The following is a 25,233-nucleotide window of genomic DNA, read 5'->3' as shown; positions in this document are numbered from 1 at the left end:
GTGCATGATTCACTGAGCCTAGTGAGAATTTTTTAATTTAAATTTTTTATTTTTTTTAAACTCTGGAATGATTTTCAATTTTGACTGATAGGCAAACAGGTAGCTTACTGTTGAAGGACACAGGCATGAAGAACTGAAGGAATATGTAAAACATGGTGCATCAACGGTGGTAAACTTCCCCAAAAAAATTTTTTGCAACCTTTAAAATCTTTATTTTATTCAAATTGAATTATATACTTGAACACGAGAACACAAATCGCCTTTTTGGCATTTTCAAAAACCTTTCGTTTAGCAGTACTTTGGGGAAATTATTATGGCATTTTACATCATCTCGACCAATCACATTTGCCGCTTGACCCCGCCCATGTCCTTGTTTCTCAAGACTGCACGGGCACCAAGTGACGTCATCCACCATGGCGAATGCTTTGGCAAAAGTACCGGTACTTTCGACCAGGCCGAAGAGAATAAAAGTTGAAGTACACTTACACTTACAGTGCCTTCAGAAAGTTTTCAAACTCCTCGACTTTTTTTTTACATTTTGTTGTGTTAAAGCCTGAATTTAATCGATTACATTGAGATTTTTTTCATTCCTCCGTTGACGAAATCTGTCTGTCCACAAAATCTGTCTGTCCGTCCGGCTGTCCATCCGTGATAGGTTTTCGTTACCGTGGTAACGAGAACCGCTGAAGGGATCTTCGACAAACTTTGTGCAGGTATGTATAATGAGGTAAAGATTAACTGATTCGATTTTGGGGTCACAAGGTCAGAGGTCATGTTAGGTAAAAATCCTGTTTCCGCGATAACTTGTGAACCAGTGATGGGATCCTAACCAAATTTAGCACACATGTAGAATGATGTAAATATTAACTGATTAGATTTTGGTGGCAAAGGTCAAATAGGTCTCCTACCCCCAGGAATATGAATCTACATATCAAGTATATACAGCTTGGTGCAGCGGTTACTGATATATACAGTTTATCGTCATTTTCGGTCAAAAATGCCAGTGACCTTAACATTTCCATGTGACCTTGATCTCATATGGTCATGGAACATAGTTCATTCGACTCCTGATCAATCATCAGAACTATCAATCTACACACCAAACAGGTTTCATTCGAAGCAGTAGCTGCTGTGATATGTCGAAATCCAGTTGGGGCTTAGTTTTGTGGTGGCCATCTTGGGTTTATGCAAATTATGAGGTGCCAACGAAGTCGTTGAAAGTGTCTATCCTGGATGGGACTTTCAAGAGGACGTATGGAAGGTCATCTGGGCCAACTTTGGTGATTTCTTCCACAGGTGTGTCAATGTATCCACCGGATGTACGTTAAACTGGACAGACTGCAGACACTTGCCTCTAAGCTGTCTATCTATATCACCGGCACAAGCCGCTTCGTGGAAGACTTGGGTCAAATTTCGCTCGGCTGGCCCGAGGATAAGGTGGATCAATGGAGGTCGTAAACATAAATACAGCACTCTCCTTGATCCTCTCATACGAAATGCACTTGTTGATCCTCTCCCATTAATCCTCCCCACGTAACTTATAAACAAATTGACTAACGGATGGGGTTCATGTGATGAACGCCAAATGAAAATTGCGATACTGCGGTAATATTTCGGAGTGAAACTAGGAAGCATCTGAAAATGCAAAGCCCGTCCACACCCGTTTGTATTCAGACGTCTTCTTCTTCTTCTTCTTCTTCTACATTCGGAAAATAACGAAAAGTCTAAAAAAAAAATACAGAATGAAAATTGATGATTTTTATGCAGCCTTGACCTTTAGATCTAAATTTTAAAAAATCAACTTCTTGCTTTTTATTGTTAAACCAATTCTGTGACCTGCAAATTCTTACAATTCCAGGTGAAAATTGACTATTTTATACAACCTTTGACCTAAAAAAACAAAAAACAATCGGCTTGTAGCTTTTGATTGGTGAGCCAATTCAGTGATCCGATATGCAAATTCTTAAAATTTCACGTCAATCGGATGAAAATTGACAATTTATGTGATGCTCACCTTTGACCTTTTCACCAAATTGTTAATTTTCCTTCTCTGTATTATCATAATAAAGCTTTGTTGAAAATTTGATGACAAAACTCAAATGGTAAATTTAAATTTCACGTCAATTGGATGAAAAGTGATGATTTTACTTTTGGTGAGACTGACCTTTGACCTTTTGACAAAAGTATTAATTTGCCTTCGCATTAGCATGGAAAAGTTTTCATGACAATAGCTCAAATGGTAAAAAGTTACGGCCTAAACACACACACACACACGTCTCCTGCTGTACAGGGGACGGGAAACTTACACCATTATTGTTCATCAACATATGAAAATACCTTTGAAACGTTTCCTCAACCGATTGGAGCAGATTATTGCTGCACAAAATGGTGTTTTAACATTCATTTGGCTTTTTAAATCTGGAATGTTCTCAAAATGAACGGGATCCATGCCGTGTCAGCCAAGTTGGGCCAACAAAGATGGCGCCAGTCACGCGACCTCGAGCTCACGGCGGCTACACTTTTCACGGGCGATGAGCGCTTTACGTATTTTCAGTTCAGTGGTTATGCCTTATGAGTTCATCTGTTGTTGTTGTTGTTTTTTGTTGGCTGTTTTTGACGGTACATCTGACACTGGCTTTATTAATTCCTGCGTGAGTCCTCGAGTATTTGCTGGGTTTTTATTGCTTTAGACATTTTATTTTTTTTCCCCCGTTCTTAATTTGACTGAAGACTGAAGTACAAACCTGACTGAATAAACTTCATTTATAATCTGCTTGATAAATTCTACATCCACAACATGTGTTGACAGTCGAGTCGTTTTAAAAGCTGAAGCGACCTACTTTTTCGGACAGCGTTGTGATTTAAGCACAAAATCCAATCGCGCACCATTGTACTTCGACGTTGACTTGAGGGAATGCGCATGCGTCGTTCGCAGAGCGCTCTTGCCGCCATTTTGAGCTTGTCGTCGGTGTATGCCAGTTTGTCGAGGAACAAAGCGATCGATGGGCGATTTTGTGAAAATCGCGGAAAACGAGAGAGACGATGCGGTCGAGGTGCCCGTGGAAAAGAACGGCACGCTGCTCGTGTCGAACGTGGCCGCGCAGTTTCCCGGCGCTTGCGGCCTGCGGTACCGACCTCTGGACGCGCAGTCGTACCGAGGAGTTCGCCTCGTGGATGGCGTCCTGCACCCGCCTGGGGATGGCTGGAAGAGCTGCGTGTTCTTCGTCAACTACCCCAGAGGTAGGAGGGATTACCCCCTTTGGTGTCGGTGCTCGGTTTACCTCATCGTTCTTGGGCTTGGTGTATTTGTGTAAAACCTCCATTTAATTTTAACCGATAACACACTCGAACCTATCGTCGTATGAACGTATTTGGATACTCGGAGTTGTGGTTATTCCACCTCCACGTGTAATGGAGACGACACGATAATAAAGCAAAGTAATCGGTGTAGTTATGACGTCATCAGTCAGCGGTACGGATGTCTAACTCGACTGAATACCTAAACCTTAAACCATTCAGAAACATGTCTAGTCTAGAAAATGTCTTAACGATTGTGATTTAAGGGTAAAGCATGGCTTGTGACTAGTGGCATGGATGGACAAACGACCATATGTTGGTAATAGCGCAGGCTTTGATAGGCCTGATGGCCTCCACATTCGAAGCTCCTTCATTATTAATATTATTGTTCAAGGCAGCTGCTTGTGTGTTTTCATCATTGGTTATCTATTGCGTCATCGCCATCAAAACAATAGATGGGGGCGTGGTTTATCGGCACTAGGTGGGGGCGTGGTTCACCGCCACGATCAGATCGTATTTTGTTTATCTTCTGCATCTTGGGCAGAATGTATTTATTGGGAAGAAGAAGAACCACCTTGTGAGGTCATTTTCCCCCCACAGAGCAGGGGTTGGCCTTTTTCGGGCACCATGGTCCCTTTTTTGAGGCAATGTTTTATGGCCGGATGCCCTTCCTGCCGCCAACCCTGTTAGTCACCTCTTTCAACACGCAGGGAATTAATTACTAATGAACTGGTCCTCAATTTGCCGACCTCGGAAGGATGACAGGCCGAGTCAACCCACCTGGCGTTAATTCAGTGATCGGCCGGGGTTCGAACCCAGTATCCTGGGATCCCAAGCCGGCACCCTAACCGCTAAGCCAACACCAGGCTATCAATGTATGTATTGGGAGACTCGTTCAAAAAGTTCTCGGAAAGGGACATTCGTTGATGCACTAGAGCCGCTGGTTTTTTAATTCATTTTTATATCCTCATTATTCTCGCCTTCATTGATCATAATGCAGAATTTTGCTTTTCCTTACAGCGGTGGTCGTAAAATTGAGCATCAGGTCAATAAAAAAAAGCGTGCGTTATCGAAAGGTTCGAACGAGTTGTCGTTGTTGGTCAATATCGGCCCACCCCCTCTTCCCCAAGTTCGGCACTCGCAATAAACAGCAGAGGCTGCTGTAATGTCACGAGTCTCTTTGCGGTAACTATTGATTAAACGTGGTTTCACCAATGGGATCCTGAAACAAAATCGGAATAATTCTGATGGAAGCATGAGGGATCACCACCCCCCCCCCCCCCCCCTCCCAAGACATTTCACATCCAATCACCGGCTGGTAAGATCGTGGTCTTGATTTTCTGGAATGTCAATATAATCCTGCTAATTGACTGCAATCCTCACAAAACTACAAACACAACCTTGTGCAGAAATTGTGGCAGTCTATCAAAGGACAGACATGCAAGAATGCCGACCAAAGGTGAGCCCCTCATTCATGACGATGGCCCTGTGCAAAAGATCTGTTTTGTGCGGAAGGCCATCCGTAGCCGTGGCTTTCGCCATCTGGATCACCCACCACCGTTGAGCTTGTACCAGAAACCGAGTGACTATGACGATCGTGTTTCAACATGCGAAGTCCACCTGCATGCGCCAGCTGATTCTCCAACCACATGGAACACCCTGAAGCAACCAAGATCCGGAAAAGGAAGGTGGGCTGGCTCCATAGACGGGATCCCAACTGCTCCCTGGGAGTCTGGAATATGTCCCGGGTATCCAGGTGGGCTACACCTCCGCCAAAATATTTTTGGAATGTGGTAAATTAAATGAGCTTTGAGAATGCCAGGGTGGAGAACTGGCCAAAATGCTGTTTTATTACGATGCGGTACCTTTTTTGATGTCTGATCAGGGATTGGTGATCTTAATTGATTTTAGGATGGATGGATTTTTTAGGGTTGTATTCGCATGGATTTGGATTCCCAAATTTAACGAGACAGTTTTTATTGTTGCGAAATGTCAATGTTGAGGCTTGTAGTGGAGTTTGGCTTTGCCTTGCATGGGATATATGTACATTTTGAATCATGTGACTATGGCTGGCAGGCACAAGGACGTCACCAGGATGTTTATATATATATATATTTTTTAATGTTAGTGGGGTAGGGTTATTGGGAGATGATGTGGGTTGTAGGTTGAGGAATGAACAATCTCCTGCAGTATATTCAACTTTTGACGAGACCCTTTCTCGGACATCGCAATCACTGATCCACACCGAAGCTACTTACCAATGCGAATGTTCCCTTATATCGCCAATGCTTCTAGGTACCTATCCAAGTCAAATTTAAACTTTCCTACCGTTTCTGCTGCCACCACCTTTCCAGGGTAACTACATAAAGATGCTTCAACTATATAAAGATTGATCCTCCGTTGTGTAGAGTACTGCACTCACATCTGGGGAGGTTCTAACTCCACAAACTTGCATTACAGGACAGAATTAAATCCAAAGTAATCCGACTAATCAACTCTCCCTATCTGACCTCAAAACTCGACCCGTTCGAATTGCGCCGCAAAGTTGGCTTTCTCTTTTCTACAGATATTACAGTACTTAAAGTTTCTGCTCCCAAGAACTTGCTGCTTGCGTACCTCCACCATTAGCGAGACAACGGAATACTCGACAAGCCACGACGTCTCATGATTATTGTGTGGCTATTGGGAACTTAAAGGTGGGCCGTTACGATGTTTGATTTTGTGAGTTTTACCAAAAAGGGGGTCGATGGTGGACCATGTGCCCATGTGATGGGGGCGGGGGAGGGAAACAAAGCACGGAAACAGCAGAGGGTTCAAGACTAGAAAGGAGGTGGGGGCGGGGGGGGGGGGGGAGCGAGAATGGACTGTGGGTGGAGGGGCGAGTGAAGCCTCATCACATGTTGCAATACTGTACACTCCAGGAGGGTAGGGTGGTGTGAGGAGTCGATGGGAGAGTGAAGGGGGGGGGGGGGGGGTGGGTTGTAAGGTTTCCCTGCCTATGAAACATCAGGATGACAGTTTATAGCTGGGTCGGGATTCAAACCCAGGCTGGCCGGCTTGGCGTGAGCGTGCATACCTTTCAGACATCATGCTTGGCCCATTGCTTTTACGCCTCCAATTTATTTTTCCTTCCTTACTCCCACAAAGTACTGTACCCAGCTGCAGTATCACCATGGAAACCAAGTGGCTGAAGCACTCAAGCACTCCAATGAAACAGTTGAAGAATAACACGTTTATGTTATCACCTTAAGATTGTCTTCACATTTAATCACCTTATTTCAAAAACCATGTCCGTTGTGATTAAAAAGTCAATTACAACACTTGCGACTATATCGCCATGGCTTACAAACATCGGTTGAGAAGGAACGGCTTACTTTTATGGCATTATTTTGGGAGCCTCTATATACGCAATGGGGCCAGACATAACAGCGGTGAATGAAGGAGCCTTTATCTTGTGTAATCCGTAATACAATATACATTTCCTGCTCTCTTTTTAAAATATCAGAACTTTGATTATATATTTAAATTTGTCCGTGAGAGGCCACTGTGGAAAATCACATCATATAATGCATAAAATCCATCGGAAGCTCTCAATTTGAAAAGTATAGCACCTACAATAGCGTTATATACAGCGATTCATAGGTATGAATATCAGAGGTTCGATGATCTGAGAAAGAAAACGTAAATGTTGAGCGCTTAATCGTGCAGAATCCGCTGTGGCCTGTTCCAAGGAAAGGCGTTTTTGATGAGGCAGAAAAAGCACAAGAGCCCTGTGAGGGATAGCAGACTGACCAAGGATAAAGCCTCTTTTTTATTAATTAAATAAGACTTGATTAGCTTCGAAATGGGAGTTTTAACACACACAAACCGAGTTTTCATTCATACACTCCCTTGGAGTTCGAGAAGTATGCGTGTAAAATTTGGGGCTGCTAAGCTTCATGGTTTTGGAGTTATGGAGACACAAACACACACACTGCCTTTTATAATTATCATTACAGATTTATTTTCACCACAAAAATTTTCAACCTTTCATTGTCTTTATGATTTAAAATGATTGTGACAAATTGTACATACTTTTCAAAATCGTGATGTGTTGAGTTTTCGATTAAATTTCAAAAAATTCTGCTCTGATTGTCATTTTGCTTGTCACTCGACTGATTTACCCAAACTAATATCTTTTGAGGATGGCCTCTCATTGCAGACTTGCGGAGCCAGGAGAAGCGCAAGTTGGAAGAGTCCGATGTTGTGACGGCCACCAAACTCCTGTGCACAGAACCGAGGATATCTGACCTTGTTGTCCTCGGCCTCCCCTTTAGTACGAACGAAGAAGAGCTTAAGGATTATTTTGGTGCCTTTGGTACCGTTGTCCTTTCTCAGGTTTGTTTCATTCACATTTATTGTTGGTGCCACCTGGTGGGAGTGTGTTGGTCAGATGCACATTTTAAATTTAAAAGTGACTTTTTCCCTCCACCTCAGCCCTTTTTTATATCGACGACTGTCAACTAACTTTCTCTTGACTTTTCTCAAACTCGCAAATAACACCCATCATATATACTAGGGCATGCCCGTACTATATATATGCCCGTACTATATATCTATCTAAAATTATATCCCCCCCCTCTATTTACATGAAATGGTTTGGTCCATTCGCAACGCCAAAGCGAACGGCGAACGGCTTGCGAGTACAGTGACAATCCCCCCCCCTCTATTTACATGAAATGGTTTCGTCCATTCGCAACGACCACAGAACCCCCCCCTCTATTTACATGGAATGGTTTGGTCCATTCGCAACGCCAAAGCGAACGGCGAACGGCTAAATCGCCATAGCTCGGTAAGTACTTGTCCGATTAATTTCAAACCTTGAAAAGGCACATCCTCGGGTCCCCAGCAATATACCTGGCAAGTTTCAAGTATATCGGACCGGTAGTTGTCGAGAAATCGTTGTCGCATACATACACACACACATACACACAGAGATTAGTGGAATTATAGATAGATATATATATATATTTATTTAGATTTATATTTATATATATATATTTATATATATATTTATATTTATCTTTATATATTATATTTATATTTAAGCTTGCTTTCATGACACATGGAACAGTCTGAGTCCTTTAGGTGCTTTTTTGCAAACTCCAAGCGGGCTTTCATGTCTTTCACTGAGGAGAGGCTTCCGTCTGGCCACTCTGCCATAAAGCCCAGATCGGTGGAGTGTTGCAGTGATGGTTGTCCTTCTGGAAGTTTCTCCCATCTCCACACAGGATCTCTGGAGATCAGCCAGAGTGACCATCGGGTTCTTGGTCACCTCTCTTACCAAGGCCCTTCTCCCCCAATTGCTCAGTTTGGCCAGGGGCCAGCTCAAGGAAGAGTCCTGGTTGTTCCAAACTTCTTCCATTTAAGAATTATGGAGGCCATTGTGCTCTTGGGAACCTTCAATGCAGCAGAAATTTTTTTGTAGGCTTACCCAGATCTGTACCTCGACACAATCCTGTCTCTGAGCTCTGCAGGCAGTTCCTTCGACCTCATGGCTTGGTTTTTGCTCTGATATGCATTGTCAGCTATGAGACCTTATATAGACAGGTGTGTTCCTTTCCAAATCATGTCCAATCAATTGAATTTACCACATAGTCAGGTTCACTGTTTTTTCGTTCAAAATCATGGCAGATTAGCAAACCTATACATTTTTGGAAACGTTATTACATGGAAAATCTGAAAATCAATGTTTACATTTGCCAATTCCGACCAATTCGATTCGACCAATCGACCAATTCCATTCGACCAATTCGACCAATCGCTTAGATCGACCATTCGATCGATTCGATTCGATTCATCGAATTCGATTCGATCGACCATTCGACCAATTCGATTTGCCAATCAATTTGACCGACCTTTGCTTGTGGAACGGACTGTGAAAACGATGCGGACTATATTGTCGGATACCACACACAGGACAGTGATGACGAACTCTAAATGGCATATTCTGTAATCGTGTATGTTTGATGCCATTGACTGCCTGTGTATATTTTGTCATTGACTGCCTGTGTAGATGTGAAGTTATACTGACTGCATGTGTATATATGATTTTGCTGACTGCCTGTGTATGTTTGGTGATATGAATTATTGTGACACATTTTGATGTTATTAACTGCCTGTACAAAATGATAACATGTATTTGATTATGCAATTTATCGCGAATATAAAGACACTATTTTGCAATTCAAAACCTTTGATTCGTGTCTTACCATTCCCCATAGCACTAATTTGATACTTTCATTGGATTCCTTGTCCCTGAAAATATAGGTTTAGTATATTTTTAAAAGTTTTTAGGGTAATTAGAGGCAGAAATAGAACAAAATATGTATTTTACAGTGGCCATTTTGAAAATCCAAAATGGCCGCCATACAGGTATCTCTCCAAATGTAAACATTGATTTTTAGTTTCCTTATGCTATAACCTTTCCAAAAATGTATAGGTTTGCTAATCTACCATGATTTTGAACGAAATATAATTTATTGACATCGTGAACCTGACTAACAGGTGGACTCCAATCAAGGTGCAGAAACATCTCAAAGATGATGTAGAGAAATGGGAGGCACCTGAGCTAAATTTCAAGTGTCATAGCAAAGGGTATGAATACTTATGTCAATGTGATATTTCAGTTTTTTCTTTTTAATAAATTTGTAAAACTTTCTAAAATCCTGTTTTCTCTTTGTCATTATGGGGTATTGAGTGTAGATTGATGAGGGAAAAAATGAATTTAAACGATTTCAGCATAACAAAATGTGAAAAAAGTGAAGGGGTCTGAATACTTTCTGAATGCACATATATATATATATATATATATATATATATATATATATATATATATATATATATATATATATATATATATATATGTATATATATAGATATATATATGTATATATATAGATATAGATATAGATATAGATATAGATATATATAGATAGATATATATATATATAATTATATATATATAAATATATATATATAATTATATATATATAATTATATATATATATATATAATTATATATATATATATAATTATATAATATATACACACACACACATACATATACACACAACACTGGTCAAAAGTATTAAAACACCTCTTTTTCCAGTTTTTATTGAAATTTAAGCAATTCAAGTCCAGTGAATAACCTGAAATGGTACAAAGGTAAGCAGAAAACTGCTCGAGGTTAAAAAAAAAAAAAAAGGTTTAGGTTAGCAAAATCGGGAAAATAGAGCCAAGGTGTCAGTGAGTACAGTTTCCTACACCATCAAAAGGCACGAGGATACTGACAGGAAGAGGTCTGGCAGACCCAAAGCCACAACAGAATCAGAAGACAAGTTTCTGGGAGTCAACAGCTTGCGTGATAGGCGGCTCACAGGACAACAGCTTCAAGCACAGCTTAACACTGGTCGAAGTAAGCAAGTCTCAGTTTCAACTGAGGTCGAAGTAAGCAAGCCTCAGTTTCAACTGTGAAGAGAAGACTTCGAGCTGCAGGTTTGACAGGTTGAGTGGCAGTAAGAAAGCCATTGCTAAGGTGGCAAAATATGAAAAAGAGGCTTGCCTGGGCCATGAAGTGCCGTCAGTGGACTACTGAAGACTGGAAGAAGGTCTTATGGACCGATGAATCAAAATTTGAAATCTTTGGTTCATGGGCCGATGAATCAAAATTTGAAATCTTTGGTTCATCATGCAGGGTTTTCTAACGCCGTCGAGTAGGCGAAAGGATGGTTCCTCAGTGTGTGACTCCAACTGTCAAACATGGAGGAGGAAGCGTGATGGTCTGGGGCTCTTTTGCTGGATCCAGAGTCGGCGACTTGCACAGAGTGACTGGCACCCTGAACCAAAAGGGCTACCACAGCATTTTGCCGCGCCATGCAATACCCTCTGGTATACGCCTAGTTGGTCATTGGGGTACATCCTACAGCAAGATAACGACCCTAAACACACCTCCAGGCTATGTCAAAACTACCTTCGAGGAAAAGAACAAGACGGTAGGCTTCAAATCATGGAATGGCAGCACAGTCTCCAGACTTAACCCCCATCGAGCTGGTTTGGGATTAACTGGCCAGAAGGGTGAAAGCAAAGCAACCTACAAGTGCAACACATTTGTGGGAACTTCTGCAACAGTGTTGGGAAGAACTTCCCGAACAATATTTGATTTCCATTGCAGAAAGAATGCCGTGAGTGTGTTCGTCGGTTATGTTTGCAAAAGGTGGCTACTTTGCTGAGTCAAAAATTTAAATTAAATTTTGTTAAACAATATTATTCTATGATTTCTTTTTTTATCTCTGATTGTTTATTTGTTCTATGCTTAATTTCAGAGTACATTGAGACATTAAACTGTGTAAATTTTAATAAAAACTGGAAAAATTGAGGCGTTCTAAAACGTTTGACCGGTTGTGTGTGTGTGTGTGTGTGTGTGTGTGTGTGTGTGTGTGTGTGTGTGTGTGTGTGTGTGTGTGTGTGTGTGTGTGTGTGTGTGTGTGTGTGTGTGTGTGTGCGTGCGTATATATATATATATATATATTGTTGCGGATCTTGAGCCCGTTGACGTACTGAGGGGGGGTTAAGCCCTGCTCCCCCTTGAGCTTCGAGTCCACGAGGCCGCCCCCACGCTATACTCGTGGAGGACGGATTGCTGGGTAATTCCAGCCGCCGAACCCACAGCTAATGCGTGGAAGGGTTTCCGGTCACAGCCCGAATACCTTCAACACGGGCTGAACCTCACACGAGTCACACGGGTATGGTACGCCCGAGCGGTTTCTGCGTCGCGTGACTCGTGCCGTTGATCACTACGAACCCGATCGAGCGGTTTTAACTCGTGCAATGTGAGGCCAATGGTGAAGGGACGAAGATGGCCAAGTTGGAAACAAACCACATGATTTATTCACAAATGTACAGTGGTGATAGAAAAGGGACACAGAGGAGAACCTTAACAACCTTACTTACGTTCCCAGACAAGGGCCCTCAGACTCGTTCGGGAAAGGGGAGGAAGAGGGGGATGCGCACAAAGCGTGGCCGCTTGGCGCAGGTCGCCTGGACAGCTCGTTGGGCGTTTCCCCCCCGAGGATGTTCGCGGCAGGGACGTCGACCTCAGTTGTGCACGAACGAGAGTCCACGGAGCGTGTCCCAAAGCCAGCAAGGCAAAGCGCACGTGCAGGGAGTCAAGGCAGGGAGATCGTCGGGCCAGAGAGAGTTCGTATCCAGAGAGAGGTCGTCCTGCCAGAGCGTTCGAATCAAGAGATCGTCCTGCCAGAGAGAGCGTTCAGGGGTCCGGGCCGGGTTTTATAGTCTCGGAGTTCCACCAGAATGTTCCACGGGCCTCCACTGGCCGCCGGGGGTCACATGTCGTGATAGCCCCATATCAGTCACTCCCCTTAGTTCTCATTGGCCGCCTTTGTTGGCCACTCCCCTTTAGCTCTCATTGGCCGCCGTTATTGGCCACTCCCCTTTCGCTCCCGTTGGCTGTTTGCTGCTTACCAGCCACGCTCTCCAGCTCCTCCCTCGGGCCTGCTTGACTTGTCCTAGGCCCACCACATGGCATTCCAGGCTTCAATGAGGCATACCCTTACTTTACCTGCCTCAACGCATACTAACACTGGGAAGGAGACTATACTTCACATTTAATAAGAAATAACTGACTAAGCGAGGCTACATGTTGTGGTGCAACTAACTACAGGGGGGGGGAGGAGGGGGGGGGGGTTGCCTTTATTTACAAAACCACAACTGTGTGTGTGTGTGTGTGTGTGTGTGTGTGTGTGTGTGTGTGTGTGTGTGTGTGTGTGTGTGTGTGTGTGTGTGTGTGTGTGTGTGTGTGTGTGTGTGTGTGTGTGTGTGTGTGTGTGTGTGTGTGTGTGTATATGTGTGTGTATGTGTGTATATATATATATATATATATATATATATATATATATAATATATAATTCCCCCATCAAACTTCGTATTTGCAAAAAAGGACTGTTTTTAGTGTTGATGTTTCTCAATTAAATGACCATCATAAAACCAGCACTGTTCAAGCTTCATGTGTACCGAGTGAGAAGTTGTGTCTTTGTACATACAGTATATACAAAGTCTTGGCTTGTGGAAGAGCCATAACACAGAACAAAACAGAAATACACTGGAGAAAGCAGGGTAACTCCCCAACAACAGAGTGGAGGGGCACTTTGAGGAGGAATAAGAGCAAGTGTAGGGAAAGGAAAACATGCGGTGAACAAGCTGGATACCAGCTCAAACATAGCAAGAATAAGCTGAAAGAAGAGGAAGGGGAAACTGTAGAAGAAGCATGAATATAACAAAACAAAAAAAAAACATGAGTGGAGGTGAACAGGTGTTGACTAGCTTTAGAGGCCAACTTAGAAGTGTAGTTTGCCCAAGAAAAATCATAGCTGATAGTGAGGCACAAAATTTTGAGTGGTTGAACTTCAAGATGATTGTTTAGAATGAAATGGAAAACCAAATACTACATTGGAGTAATCAGAAGGAATCAGAATAAGCAAAGAGCAAAGACGGAGTAGGAACCTGGATAGGATTCGGGTTTCAGCTGCTACTCCACAACCCTCAAACCCATCCAGGCGTGGCCAAGTGAACCTTCCAGAAAAATCTCTGCAATAATTCACTTTTCCTTGGACAGATAGATGAAGAAAGAAAGAGAGAAAGAAAGAACAAATGTGTAAAAGTGGAAAGAAATATGAAAGAAACAAACTCCTCAGCCTAGCTCCTAAATAGATGGGGCACAAGGTAGATGGGAAGATTTTCCAGATGGTCCTTTCACAGAGTTGGTGTGAGATTTGTCAGGATTGAAAGACGTATTCTAAGTGCTTGACCAGCTTGTGATTTTTGTTAAAATCTGAAGAGGCTGCAGTCTACCTGTCTGAAGGATGAGGGAATTGAGGGATATTATAGCAGAGGCTGTCATCAGCAAAGAAAGGATTTTCCAGATATTAGGAATATGGTAGGGCTCAGAATACTGCCTTGGGGCAGTCCATGCTTGACAGGAAGTCGGGATGAGGGGTCTCGTTGAGAGCCACGCATTGGTTACGAGGGTTGGAGGAAGTCAGTAAGTCATGTGTGGACTTCCCGGCTTGGATACTACAGTATAGCGGTATAGAGTTTTTAGAGCTAGACAGGATGTCAGACTGCTTCGAATGCTCGAGATGTTTCAAGAGAGACTGTCCTGATGTCATGTCTCACATTGAGGGCCTCCATCCATTGTTGGGAGAGCAAAAGCAGCATGTCCAAGGTAGAGTGAACTGGTCTGAAATGAAATAGGTGATCTGGGATGAGGTTGTTGGAGAAAAGGAAGGATTTCATATCAACTGCAATGATGGATTTGATGACCATGCTGATGATTGGAAGTAAACTGAAAGGTTTGTCGTAAAAGTGATTGGCTTTTGCACCTTGTTTAAGCAATGCAGTGATGTTGGCTGATTTCCACACAGATAGAAGATTATTTAAGGCCAATGATAGTGAAAAGAACAGAAACATAATTAATGTACATGAGTGGCAGAGCAGGTTTTTGGGACATGTGATCTGATGCCATCCAGTTCAGTTGTAGAATCAGTCTTGGGTTGCCAGAAGCTTCTCAACCCTATCAGGTGCAAAAGAGAGTCCAGAAGCAGTTTCGTGTGCCTTGGTTCGGGTGGGTACAGAGAGCGAGGGGTTGGGTGGGGACACAAGATTTTCAAGCAAACTCAGAATTGTAGCATTTGGTCTTTTAACGAGCGGAGTCTGTTGTGGTGCAATTTCAAGTGAGGGAAGGGATGGAGGGGGGGGGGGGGGGGGGGGAGGGGGAAGCATACTCCAGAAGAAGACTTGGTAGAGTAGAGCACATACCACTGCCAGGCTGAATAGTTTACGTTTTGTATCTGACTGATAGGCTGGATCTGCATCCCAACCCTAACCAAAATCGAATCTGCTGGTTCTTGTCACCTCGCCAACGCATCCACCTAGTTTTGTCATAACCCGTCCATAATATTGCACTCTATATCGTTTTTGGCCCCATCTCTCATTGGTGAAGAATCACTTCAAATAATGTGGATCTTCACCAAAATTGATTCCATTCACCTTTGTCACACACCCAATCTGTCCAAGTTTTGTCCGAATCTGTCCATAAGTTAGCGTCGCCTTCCATTGTTGTTGTTTTTTTTTTTTTTTTTTTTAAATAATGTTGATACTTCCCATGTGTATCTAGAGTAAAACACGCCGTAACTTTGTTAACTTTTTTCATGTCAGTTGGCTGCTCGTGCCTCTGCTCTTGTAAGTTTTTGGAGATGTATGTTGAAGAATGGTTGGATACGCATGAACTTGCACATGAACATGGAACTTGCGTATCATCTTCATGAGTAATCTTCGAGGAATGTATTAGCAAAATTCTAACGATTTACAATTTCTGAAGATCAATTAAAATAATGAAACTACAACTGCTCAAATGAAGATCAGTGATTATGGAAAAAAACCATCAATATTGAGTTGTGTGATAGTTATTGTACTGGTTTACTGTATATCGTTTGATATTCACTTCATTTTTACGTTTGCTTTCAATTTTATGCTTTGGCCTAAAAATGGTTTTTTTGTTTGTTTTTTTGTTTTGTTTTTCCCCCACCTCTTCCGCCCCCCCCCCCTCTTCTTTTATGATTCCTGAATGATAATACATGTCTGTTCCACAAATCATTTAAATCTATTTTTCTCAGGTCAAGAATGACCCTGTGACAGGGAAGTCAAAGGGGTTTGGCTTCGTGCGATTTGCAGATTATGAATCTCAACTTAAGGCCTTGTCGATGCGGCACATGATTGGTGGACGCTGGTGTGATGTCAAGTTGCCCCAATCTAAGGTAAAAATGAACAGTCTCCCCATATCTATTTTAATGCTTTCCCAGTCAGACTCGAGGCATCTCGTTTCTGGGAGCAACGTTTGCTGCTTTGTCCTTATTTATATATACAGTATATATATTTTGCATTTGTCGGTAGAATATACATATTGATATGATATACAACTTATGAAGGCACTCAAAATCGTTTTGCCATTTTCAAAAAGCCAAAACTGAGCTTAAAAACTCGTGCTCTATTCCATTAAGTTTAAGTTGCGGGAATCCTTTGGGGATGGGGGTAGGGAGGGACTCTCCCAACCGCTGAGGGAAATGTGTGACACTGGCTGTGAACTGCATGGAATAGATCTAAAAAAAAAAAAATCGGCTTCTCGCTTTTGATTGGTGAACCAATTCTGTGACCCAATATGCAAATTCTTAAATTTCAGGTCAATTGGATGAAAAGTGATGATTTTAGGTGAGGTTGACTTCTTTTTTTTTTTGTATGCTGAATCGAGGCTCGTGAAAGAGCCAACATTTATTTCACAAACAAATCAACCAGACAAACAAAATATATAAAAAGAGGGAGCGGAAGACAAGGTGGGGAGAGAAGGGGAAGCACACAAACACAACATTTGAGAGCAGGGAGATGTGTGGGAGGGAGAGGGCTTTGGGGGAGGAGGCGTGGGGAAGGGGGGGGGGGGGGAGGGGTGGGAGAAGTATAAAACACAAGGACACCAATGACTTCCAGGACAGAAGTTGGTATTTCAAAAAAGTGGATTTGGGGTGAAATTAGCGGGGGTAGAAAAGATCAAGGTTTTGGATGGGGGAGAAGATAAGAGAAATGATAAGAGAAGATAAGACCTTTGACCTTTTGACAAAATTAATAATTTGCCTTCTCCGTATTATCATAATAATGCTTTGGTGAAAATTTGATGACAATAGCTCAAATGGTTAAATACACGCACACAGACACCTTCTGGGTTGTCGAGGAGGAGGCTAGGCTTGTGGACTGGCAGTTTCACAAAACCTTTTGGCATGTGAGAGTACTGTATTGTATTTTTGAAAGGACATTTTCGAACATTGTAAATTCTTTTTGAAGTCTCTTTGAGCCCGAATTATTGAACCGGAGTTGAAGTAGAGTTCCAGCATTCTTGCTCTTTCGATATATGCCCACTTCTCCATATTGGTAAATCTGACGATCCTTTATAATCTCCAAGATAAATAAATAAATAAATTAACATTGCTTAGTATTAAACTTAAATTTAAAATGTCAGTTATTTATTGGCCACCCTGTCCTTTTTGCAGATAGTCTTTTTTTTAAAATTTGCTTTGATCATCATTCATCAACCTCACCAGATTTGGTTAGGATTTCTTTTTTATCAATCCTTTGAGAACACCTACAATTTCCATATGAGCAGTTATAGAAAGCTTACAACCATTCACAAAGCACGTTGGCATGGAGTCGAAGCTGCAAGTCTCTCTTATAGTTGGCTGGTTGTCTTTATCCACCAAGTTGGCTAGCCACAGCATCGCAGTCATGCTTCCATCTCGGAGTCTCACGTACCTGCACGCCACGCTCTTTCCCAGATGTACCCTCAGGATCCTGAGCAGAACCGTGTCTTTGTGGGCCGCTGTCCAGAGGACTTCACCGCCGAAGACCTGCGGGAATACTTCTGCCAGTTTGGAGAGGTCACTGACGTGTACATTCCCAAGCCTTTCCGCTCCTTCGGCTTCATCACCTTTGCAAATGAGTCAGTAAGTGGGCTGCAGTACACACCTGGTATTGACAGACCTCCCTCACCTTCACCAGAGACCCCTTCCAGCCAAATCCGATTTTGAGTTTGAAGTTTTTGTTGAGGTTGTCCTTCCTCTTGTGAAATTGAGTGAGAGAGAAAAAAGCTTAATCAAATGCTCTTGCCAACAAAGCTGCTATTCCTTGGAAGGAGGCCTCAACATGGAAGGAGAGCACATTATGTACAATAACGCATTGCTGTTCTAACTTAACCCTTTCCTAAATGGTAGCACTGTCTATCTTATGATGGTAAAGATCTGCAAACAAGTTAATTTCCAGCTCTGTTCTCAAAATGTACAACGTTTCGCCTGCTGTTTGCCAAAGCACTCTATTTGCAAGTTTTGTGTACCGAGTCCAGCTGTACAACATGACTTGCCCTTTCTCCTACTTTACGTTTCTCCCAATGAAATGATTCTGTATTTATTTTTTTTGGCAACAGAAGCAGGAATTCCATGCAACCACCGATACAATGCTCACATTTCGCATGAAACTACAATAGCTCGTGGTGATGCTTATTCTTATATATTGAGACAATACGTGATGTCTCTTGGGGAAATGCAATTTTTGGAAGAATTGGGAGTACTTTAGTGAGTGAGCACTTCTGATTTGATTTTTTTTTTTTTCCCTTGTTTACCTCCACCACCTGAGGTGGATGGAGGTTATGCTTTCACCCCAGTCTGTATATTTGTCTGTCTTTGAACAGGATATCTCTAGAAGTTGTGGACAGATTTGGACGAAATTTGGTGGAGAGGTTGGGTAGGTGACAAGAACGAATTGATTACATTTTGGCGAAAATACGGATCTGGATCCAATATTTTTTTAAAAGTGATTCTTCACCATTGAGAGATAGGACTAAAATCGATATATAGCACTATGTTCCATCTCGGAGCCTCCATCCACCGATATCTCTTGGATGCAAATCGTTCACTTCGTTAAGCCCCTCTAGGTGAATCAGATCATAAAATGATCTACTCAATGCCCACATACCATCAGCGATTGAAGCATCAAAAGCCAGTGAAATGACTTGTCGCACTGAAATTTTGTGAGGATGTTTGTTTAGCGAAGAAATTGGTAAACATTTATGGCAATGGAAAACCTTGGTTTATCTATCTGGCATGTTAGTCAGGTTCACTATGTTAACAAATATAATTTCGTTCAAATTTTTTGGAGATTAGCAAAACTATACATTTTTGGAATATTCAGAGCATGAGGAATCCAAGTTGACCATCCTTGATCACTGTCTGTCCCCCTCCCCCCTCCCCCCTTCATGTCCTGACTATGCTCATCCCTGTCACGGCACAATTTACGGATCATTTTCTTCCTACCATGTTGTACACCTCCTCTTCCATATCATTCCTCACCTTATCCACAGCTCTCCTTGTTGCTTTCTTCTTTTTCCCATACATGTGCAGCAACCACGCATATGGTTCCTTCCCTCTATCCTCTTCCAAGGCCCCTTCTTTTCACCAATTTCCTCCATCCACCATACCTGGTTTCTATCCCTCGACGATTCACCCTTTCCTGACGTGCTTCCACACCACATTAGCAATTCCCCTAAACCCTTTTTCGTACTTCTTCCACTCCAAACCTTCCGCTTATTCACCAAGTTGTTCATAACTGGCCCTCATCCTTTCGTTGTACTCTGATGACGTTGCCCCTAAACTTCTACCACCTAATAATCTTCTGACCTCTGCTCTTAACCTCCCATCTTTTCTTCATCTGTACCACAAATATCGTGGACCAAAGTAACTAAAGGAGGCCATAAGATGAGGGTGGGGGAGGGGGGTGGGGCATCACGATCGCTGGTGGAAACAGTACGTTGTTGGAGCATACGCAAGGCCAATGTAGAGAGCCGTGTCAAACACAGGCTTCATCGGCCAACCCATCTGAAACAATGTAGAAGAGACCGTTTTTGGTGGTCATACATCTCGAGGATAAATCGTATCCCATGTTCTTTTTCTCATATAACTTTTCTGTTTTGAGTCATTGGAATATGAATGAATGAATGATGTTGATGAAAGTGTCTGATGAAAGAACTTCGCTTCAATGCATCTTTGTCTTGGCTAGCTAAGTGGTGAAGTCGTATTGCCCGAAGATTGCCCGAAGAATCAACGACACGATTGAGGCAGAGGTAGAACACTTACCTTTGACCTGTCTAGTTTGGGTTTGATTCCCGACCTGGTGTTGGCTTAGCGGTTAGGGTGTTGGCTTGGGATCCTAGGATCCTGGGTTCGAATCCCGGTCGATCGCTGAATTAACGCCAGGGAGGTTGACTCAGCCTGTCATCCTTCCGAGGTCGGCAAATTGAGTATCAGCTTGCTGGGATGAATGATCACAGTGTGTACCCCGATTTAGAATAGGTACACCGTATCCCTGCGCATCGTCAGAGCGTGACCAAGGGTTGGCGTCAGGAAGGGCATCCGGCCATAAAAACATTGCCTCAAACAGGGAACCATGATTGTCATGGGGCCCGCAAGGCTAACCCCCGCTCTAGCGGGGAAAATGGCCTTAAAACGATCATTCATTTTTCATTCATTCCATTCATTCATTCCCGACCCAACCCTAAACTGTTGGGCCGGTCCTTCGTATGCATGGTCAGGAATCTAATGTTTTGTCATCAAAGGATGGGCGTTAGGCCAGCTGTTGTCTTCGAGCATCATTTGGTGGATGTCTTTGGCAAAGAGCAGGCGAGTTATCTCCAGCATCCCAAACGAGTTTCCAATTCCTGCTTCCTTCAGTCGAATGTCAGGCCTGTTTAGCCAGTTCATGAAAGACTCAGGTCATACTCTCCTAGCCGACCCCATTATAATGTGGAAATAATTGGGGCCTTGGAAAATAGCAGTAGTGCCTGAAGTACACGCAGCTTCCGCTGGGTGGCGCACAGCGATTGCGGTATCGCTAACTATTGGTGGCATATCATGTGTGCTTGCATATCCTCAAGTTGGGCAGAATTTGAATTTGCATATCAAAACTAACACTTGCATTGATTATATGCTGCAAATGTGGTCGTGTTAAATAGAATGGATGACTTTGTAGACTTTTGTTTGATCATCTTAATTATTATTATTAGTATTATTTGACATTTTTATCATTCCATTCAATATTGGAAATGTTTTGTTAGCATGATGGTTCGATGACATGGTGAGAATATATATTTATTTATTTGGTGTTTGAGCCATACATATCAGGAGGTTACGGGTTCATATCTGCCTTAAGGCAGTAACTTCAAGGAATTGGAATTCTTATCTTTTCTCAAGTCACTCTCAGACCATCCTCAGGATGGTGCAAAGCTTTGGGCTCTCTTGTCTGGATTTGATTCCCAACCCGACTACAAACTGTCTGACCGATGCTTTACGGGCAGAGTGTTGCATCACAAAGCTTGCCATCCTTCGGATGGACGTTGAGGCGAGTGTCCCATCTGCAGCGTTGTTTGTGGACGCTAAAGATGCCAAGGTGGTTTTTATTATCGCTAGCACTTTTGCCAAATCCCAAATTCCTGCCATTTTCGCAGTCAAACTTAATTTAGGGAAAACCTTTGCTTTGTGGAAACGCACGATTCGAACCCAGGCTAGACCGCTTCGAGGTGAGTGTGCATTCCTCTAGGTCTAGAGTCTAGGCCATCCTGTCAGCCTATTGAAAGGGATTCCATTAACGGTGAAATTTTAATATGGCTATAAAAGGCAAACACAACAGCAAAGCCACCACTGCTTTTATAACGGGGTGATGAACTGCGCTGGAGCAGAGCCATCTGTTGAAGGTTTACACTGATTCATCGTCATTCAATTCTATCAACATGCCATGTCAAAACGTATGGCCTCCAGAAGCACAGGCAGAATTCGGTGATTGCTCCCAGGAGTGAAATACTGCTTACTACCATACACTTATCATAAAACCCCTTTAGGTTTGTGAAATGCCATTAAATCTACGGCCGGTGAAGGAAATGGATCGTCTGTAGCATTAATGGCATTCGCCACATCTAAAGGGGTCACGACAATCGTGTAGAAATGGAACTCCGTTTGTTGTACTTCTGCAGTTACCTAGTCGCAGCTGAACTTTTCACATGCCCTCATAACGCTTTGAATACCCATTTTGAATTGTTGAAAGTGTCAATATGGCGAAAGAGTAAATAAAAAGTCTTGGGGTCGTTGAAAATGAGTACCAGCTTACTGGAAACAAGGGCACTGCATCAGCAGCACAGCCGCACTACCATCAATTTATGCAACCAGCAGCAACCGGATGATCAAATGAAACTTTGTGTATGCAATCAACTTTGGGGGACGCATGACATATTGAACGATTTTCTTGATTTGACACCCGGTTTGTGCCCCGTGGAGGGGTCACAATTTAAAACCTACAGGTCACAATTTTAAACCGATCTTCACGAAACTTCACCAGATGGTAAAGGTGATCATAAGGAAGAAGAGTACCGAGTTTGAGGTCAAAGGTCATCTTGAGGTCACATTTCTAAAATTGTCATTTTTCATCCGATTGACTTGAAAATTGAACAGCATTTGCATATTTAGTCACTAAATTGGGAAACCAACTTTTTGAGGTCAAAACGTCAACTCAAGGTCAAACTTCTAATATTAATTTTCATCTGAAAAATCATCAATTTTAATCTTAAAATGGACAATTTGTATCCATCGCAACTTTTCTTTTGGGGAAGGCATGGATTTTGCAAGTATCATGCTTTGCACAACATCTTGTTTTAATTTTGTGTGCTTTTTACCTTTCTTTAACAGGTTGCACAGTCACTTTGTGGCCAGGACGTCATCATCAAAGGCTCGAGTGTACACTTGGCCACAGCGGAGCCTAAGAATGCGGCCATGCGTCGACAGTCGAGACTAGCGACCACGCAGAACACGCTCGCAGGCCTGGGCGCTGCGCTCGGCATAGGGATGAATGCGGCCGCCACACCCACATCAGCTGGTGGATTCAATTTTACACCGGCTATGGTGGCAGCCATGACGCAGGCACTGCAGACAGGAAACTGGGGCAATGTTGGGATGGGTGGAGGGCAGAGGCAAGGCCCAGAAGCATCACCACCCAATGCTTATGGACGCCCGCCTGGAAATTGGAGGTAGACCGTGACACCGATTTGGCATAGAGCGTTACCTCCTGAGCATCTTTGTCTCGGTGTGAGTTTGGTTGCCGAATGGGAATGTTGATTCACCGCCCTTTTGTTATATATATCAATTTTCCCCCCTTTGCATAGATGTGGAGAAAATGGTCCGAACAGTTAGTCGTTATAAAGTTTTTGGTTGGCTTTAAGGAGTTGATCCGAAGTTTAACGGGTTCAGTTTGAAGGGAGAAATTTGGGAATGGAAAAACTATCAAAAGGTGCAAAGGGTTTGCTTGTATGTAGAGCAAATCGCATTTTGTAAAGTTTTATTTTTTATCAAGTGATCTTTGCCGACTGTATCTCATTGGCTTTTTGTCGAGCCAACAGGCCCCACTTGTTTGATTTTGCTTTTAGTGCAATTAATACACGATAACTGTTTATTCGTCCTTGTAAACATTTGAAAATGCTTTGCGCTTGCCTCTTTGCACCAGCCGAATAATATTTTTATTTTTTTTGCTTTGGAACAAAGCTTGATTCCCAAAATATCTTTAAGCTAAACCCCATGTTTTTTGCTCCCATTCCCTATTGTCAGAGTGTTGTGTTGTATGCATAAATTGTCATTGACAGTTTTATTTTGTAACCTTATGGGAATGGTTAATTCGGTGGAATTCTGGGTCTGCTAGAGTGTACCTACGAATGTGTTGGGCCACACCTGTGTTGTGTGCGGCACGCTGCAGAGGTCGCTCAAGAACGAATGCCTGGAGGTACAAACAACGTCTCATTCCATCTCTTGTCCGCACGTCGACCGGACCAACAGGCTGCAGCACGGGCAACTCTCTCTCTCCCCCCCTGCCCTCTTGGCGATGGAGATCAACAACGGGTAAAGATTCTGGTGCGGTCGGTACTACAAGTGTGCCAGCAATGCGTTGTGCGCATGGGGTTTATAAGTTTGGGCAAAGGGGTAGATGGTTTGTGGCTGGGAGTGGTTGGGAGTGGAGTCGCCCGCAAGGCTTGGAAAACCATCTGTTCCGAGAAGCGTCAGTTGTCAAGTGTGGGACTCGGAGCATGATGGTCTTCTCTCCGAGTGCTTCTAATGGTGTGGCCTGACCTGCTTGAAATGTTGGATCAGCGACGTTTTGTTGCCTGCTAGTCATCAGACGTATGATCTGCTTTTCTCTTGAGGAGCGCTCTGTGGAACGTTACCGTGAGGAGTTCTTTGTGGAACGTTATCTTGAGGAACGCTCTTTGAGACAGCTGGATTGTTTGTGTCGGGGGTGGGGGGTGCTGGGTGCTGGCGTGTGTCTGACAATTTGGTTAACATTTGCCTCTCCCCGCCTCCTTTGCTCCCTCCCTTTGTTTGTGCCAACCATACCGCTTACTTAGTTTAATATCTGTCTTAGAGTTCAACTATGCTCCCTTATTGATGGGCATACAGTCTCAACATGCAGTGATCATTGATGTTGTGCACATTTAAAGCTACAGCAGACAATATAGTGCTTTGCTTTTTTTTTTTATCCCATTCTTTCCCTCTTTAAACGTCATTGATTGCAGATCTAAAAAAAAAAAAAACAATTGATGTAGGGCTTGTCCTTTTTGGCGTGCAGGTCACCACGGTCACGTCGGTAAGTTTTTGGCGCGAGCTACGGGAAGCGACGCGGTTTGTGTGCTGGGCCTGAACTGTCCTTGCTACAATGGGTGTCTCCAGCCATGGGAGTTTGTTGCATGGCTCTTCAATAGCTGTTTTAATTGCTACCCCGATCTCCTATTCCCCTTTCATTTATGTAGGCTTTTGATTTTTGTACATGTTGCTAATTCCCCCAATAAATATCTCCACCGCAGATTAGTATTTTCCAACTCGTGACCTTTAATGCCATAACTTTCCTTTTTGAATGTTTCAATATATCTCTGTTTTAGCTTCAACATAATGCCAAAGTCTATGCTCGAGTGAAATCACAAAACTCCACCATTGTAGTTTGTATGCCTCCGTTGACGAAGTCTATGGAGGCATTATGTTTTCAGGTTGTCCGTCCGTCCGTCCATGATAGTTTTTTGTTCCCGCAATAACTTGAACGGCTGAAAGGATCTTAGTCAAACCTGGTACTAGTATGTATAATGAGGTATAGATTAACTGATTAGATTTTGGGGTCATTAGGTCAAAGCTCAGAGGTCGTTTGGTAAAAATCCTGTCACCGCGATAACTTGTCAACCAGAGATGGGATTCTGACCAAATTTGG

General features: G+C 42.8%; 1 protein-coding gene across 10 annotated transcripts; it reads left to right on the top strand.

The window, feature by feature from the left end:
* Positions 1-2,804: 2,804 nt before the first annotated feature.
* On the top strand, positions 2,805-24,875 carry LOC137424560 (TAR DNA-binding protein 43). Of its 10 annotated transcripts, none has more exons than XM_068112140.2 (7): positions 2,896-3,240; positions 7,499-7,674; positions 16,029-16,169; positions 17,733-17,900; positions 22,680-23,017; positions 23,737-23,879; positions 24,604-24,875. In XM_068112140.2, the coding sequence occupies exons 1-7, from the start codon at positions 2,973-2,975 to the stop codon at positions 24,858-24,860; spliced, it is 1,491 nt and encodes a 496-aa protein (XP_067968241.1). In that variant the 5' UTR covers positions 2,896-2,972; the 3' UTR covers positions 24,861-24,875. The 10 variants fall into 10 exon arrangements, with proteins under 10 accessions (XP_078631741.1, XP_078631744.1, XP_067968241.1 ...); XM_068112139.2 differs by having other exon boundaries at positions 2,899-3,240; positions 7,481-7,674; XM_078775615.1 differs by lacking the exon at positions 23,737-23,879 and having other exon boundaries at positions 2,805-3,240; positions 24,604-24,837.
* Positions 24,876-25,233: the final 358 nt, after the last annotated feature.

The sequence above is a fragment of the Myxine glutinosa genome, chromosome 4, assembly GCF_964187855.1.
Source record: "Myxine glutinosa chromosome 4, kmMyxGlut1.1, whole genome shotgun sequence".
NCBI classification, from domain to species: domain Eukaryota; kingdom Metazoa; phylum Chordata; class Myxini; order Myxiniformes; family Myxinidae; genus Myxine; species Myxine glutinosa.
Note: the sequence above shows the minus strand (reverse complement) of the source record. Positions and strands in the feature narration are given on the sequence as shown.

Bases quoted from the DNA above. Each gene is read 5' to 3' on its own strand.
- LOC137424560 (XM_068112139.2), top strand. From the start codon at position 2,973: ATGCCAGTTTGTCGAGGAACAAAGCGATCGATGGGCGATTTTGTGAAA. The intron at 16,170-17,732 runs GTAAAAATGAAC...GCTCTTTCCCAG, and splicing joins TCAAGTTGCCCCAATCTAAG to ATGTACCCTCAGGATCCTGA. The intron at 17,901-22,679 runs GTAAGTGGGCTG...TTTCTTTAACAG, and splicing joins TCACCTTTGCAAATGAGTCA to GTTGCACAGTCACTTTGTGG.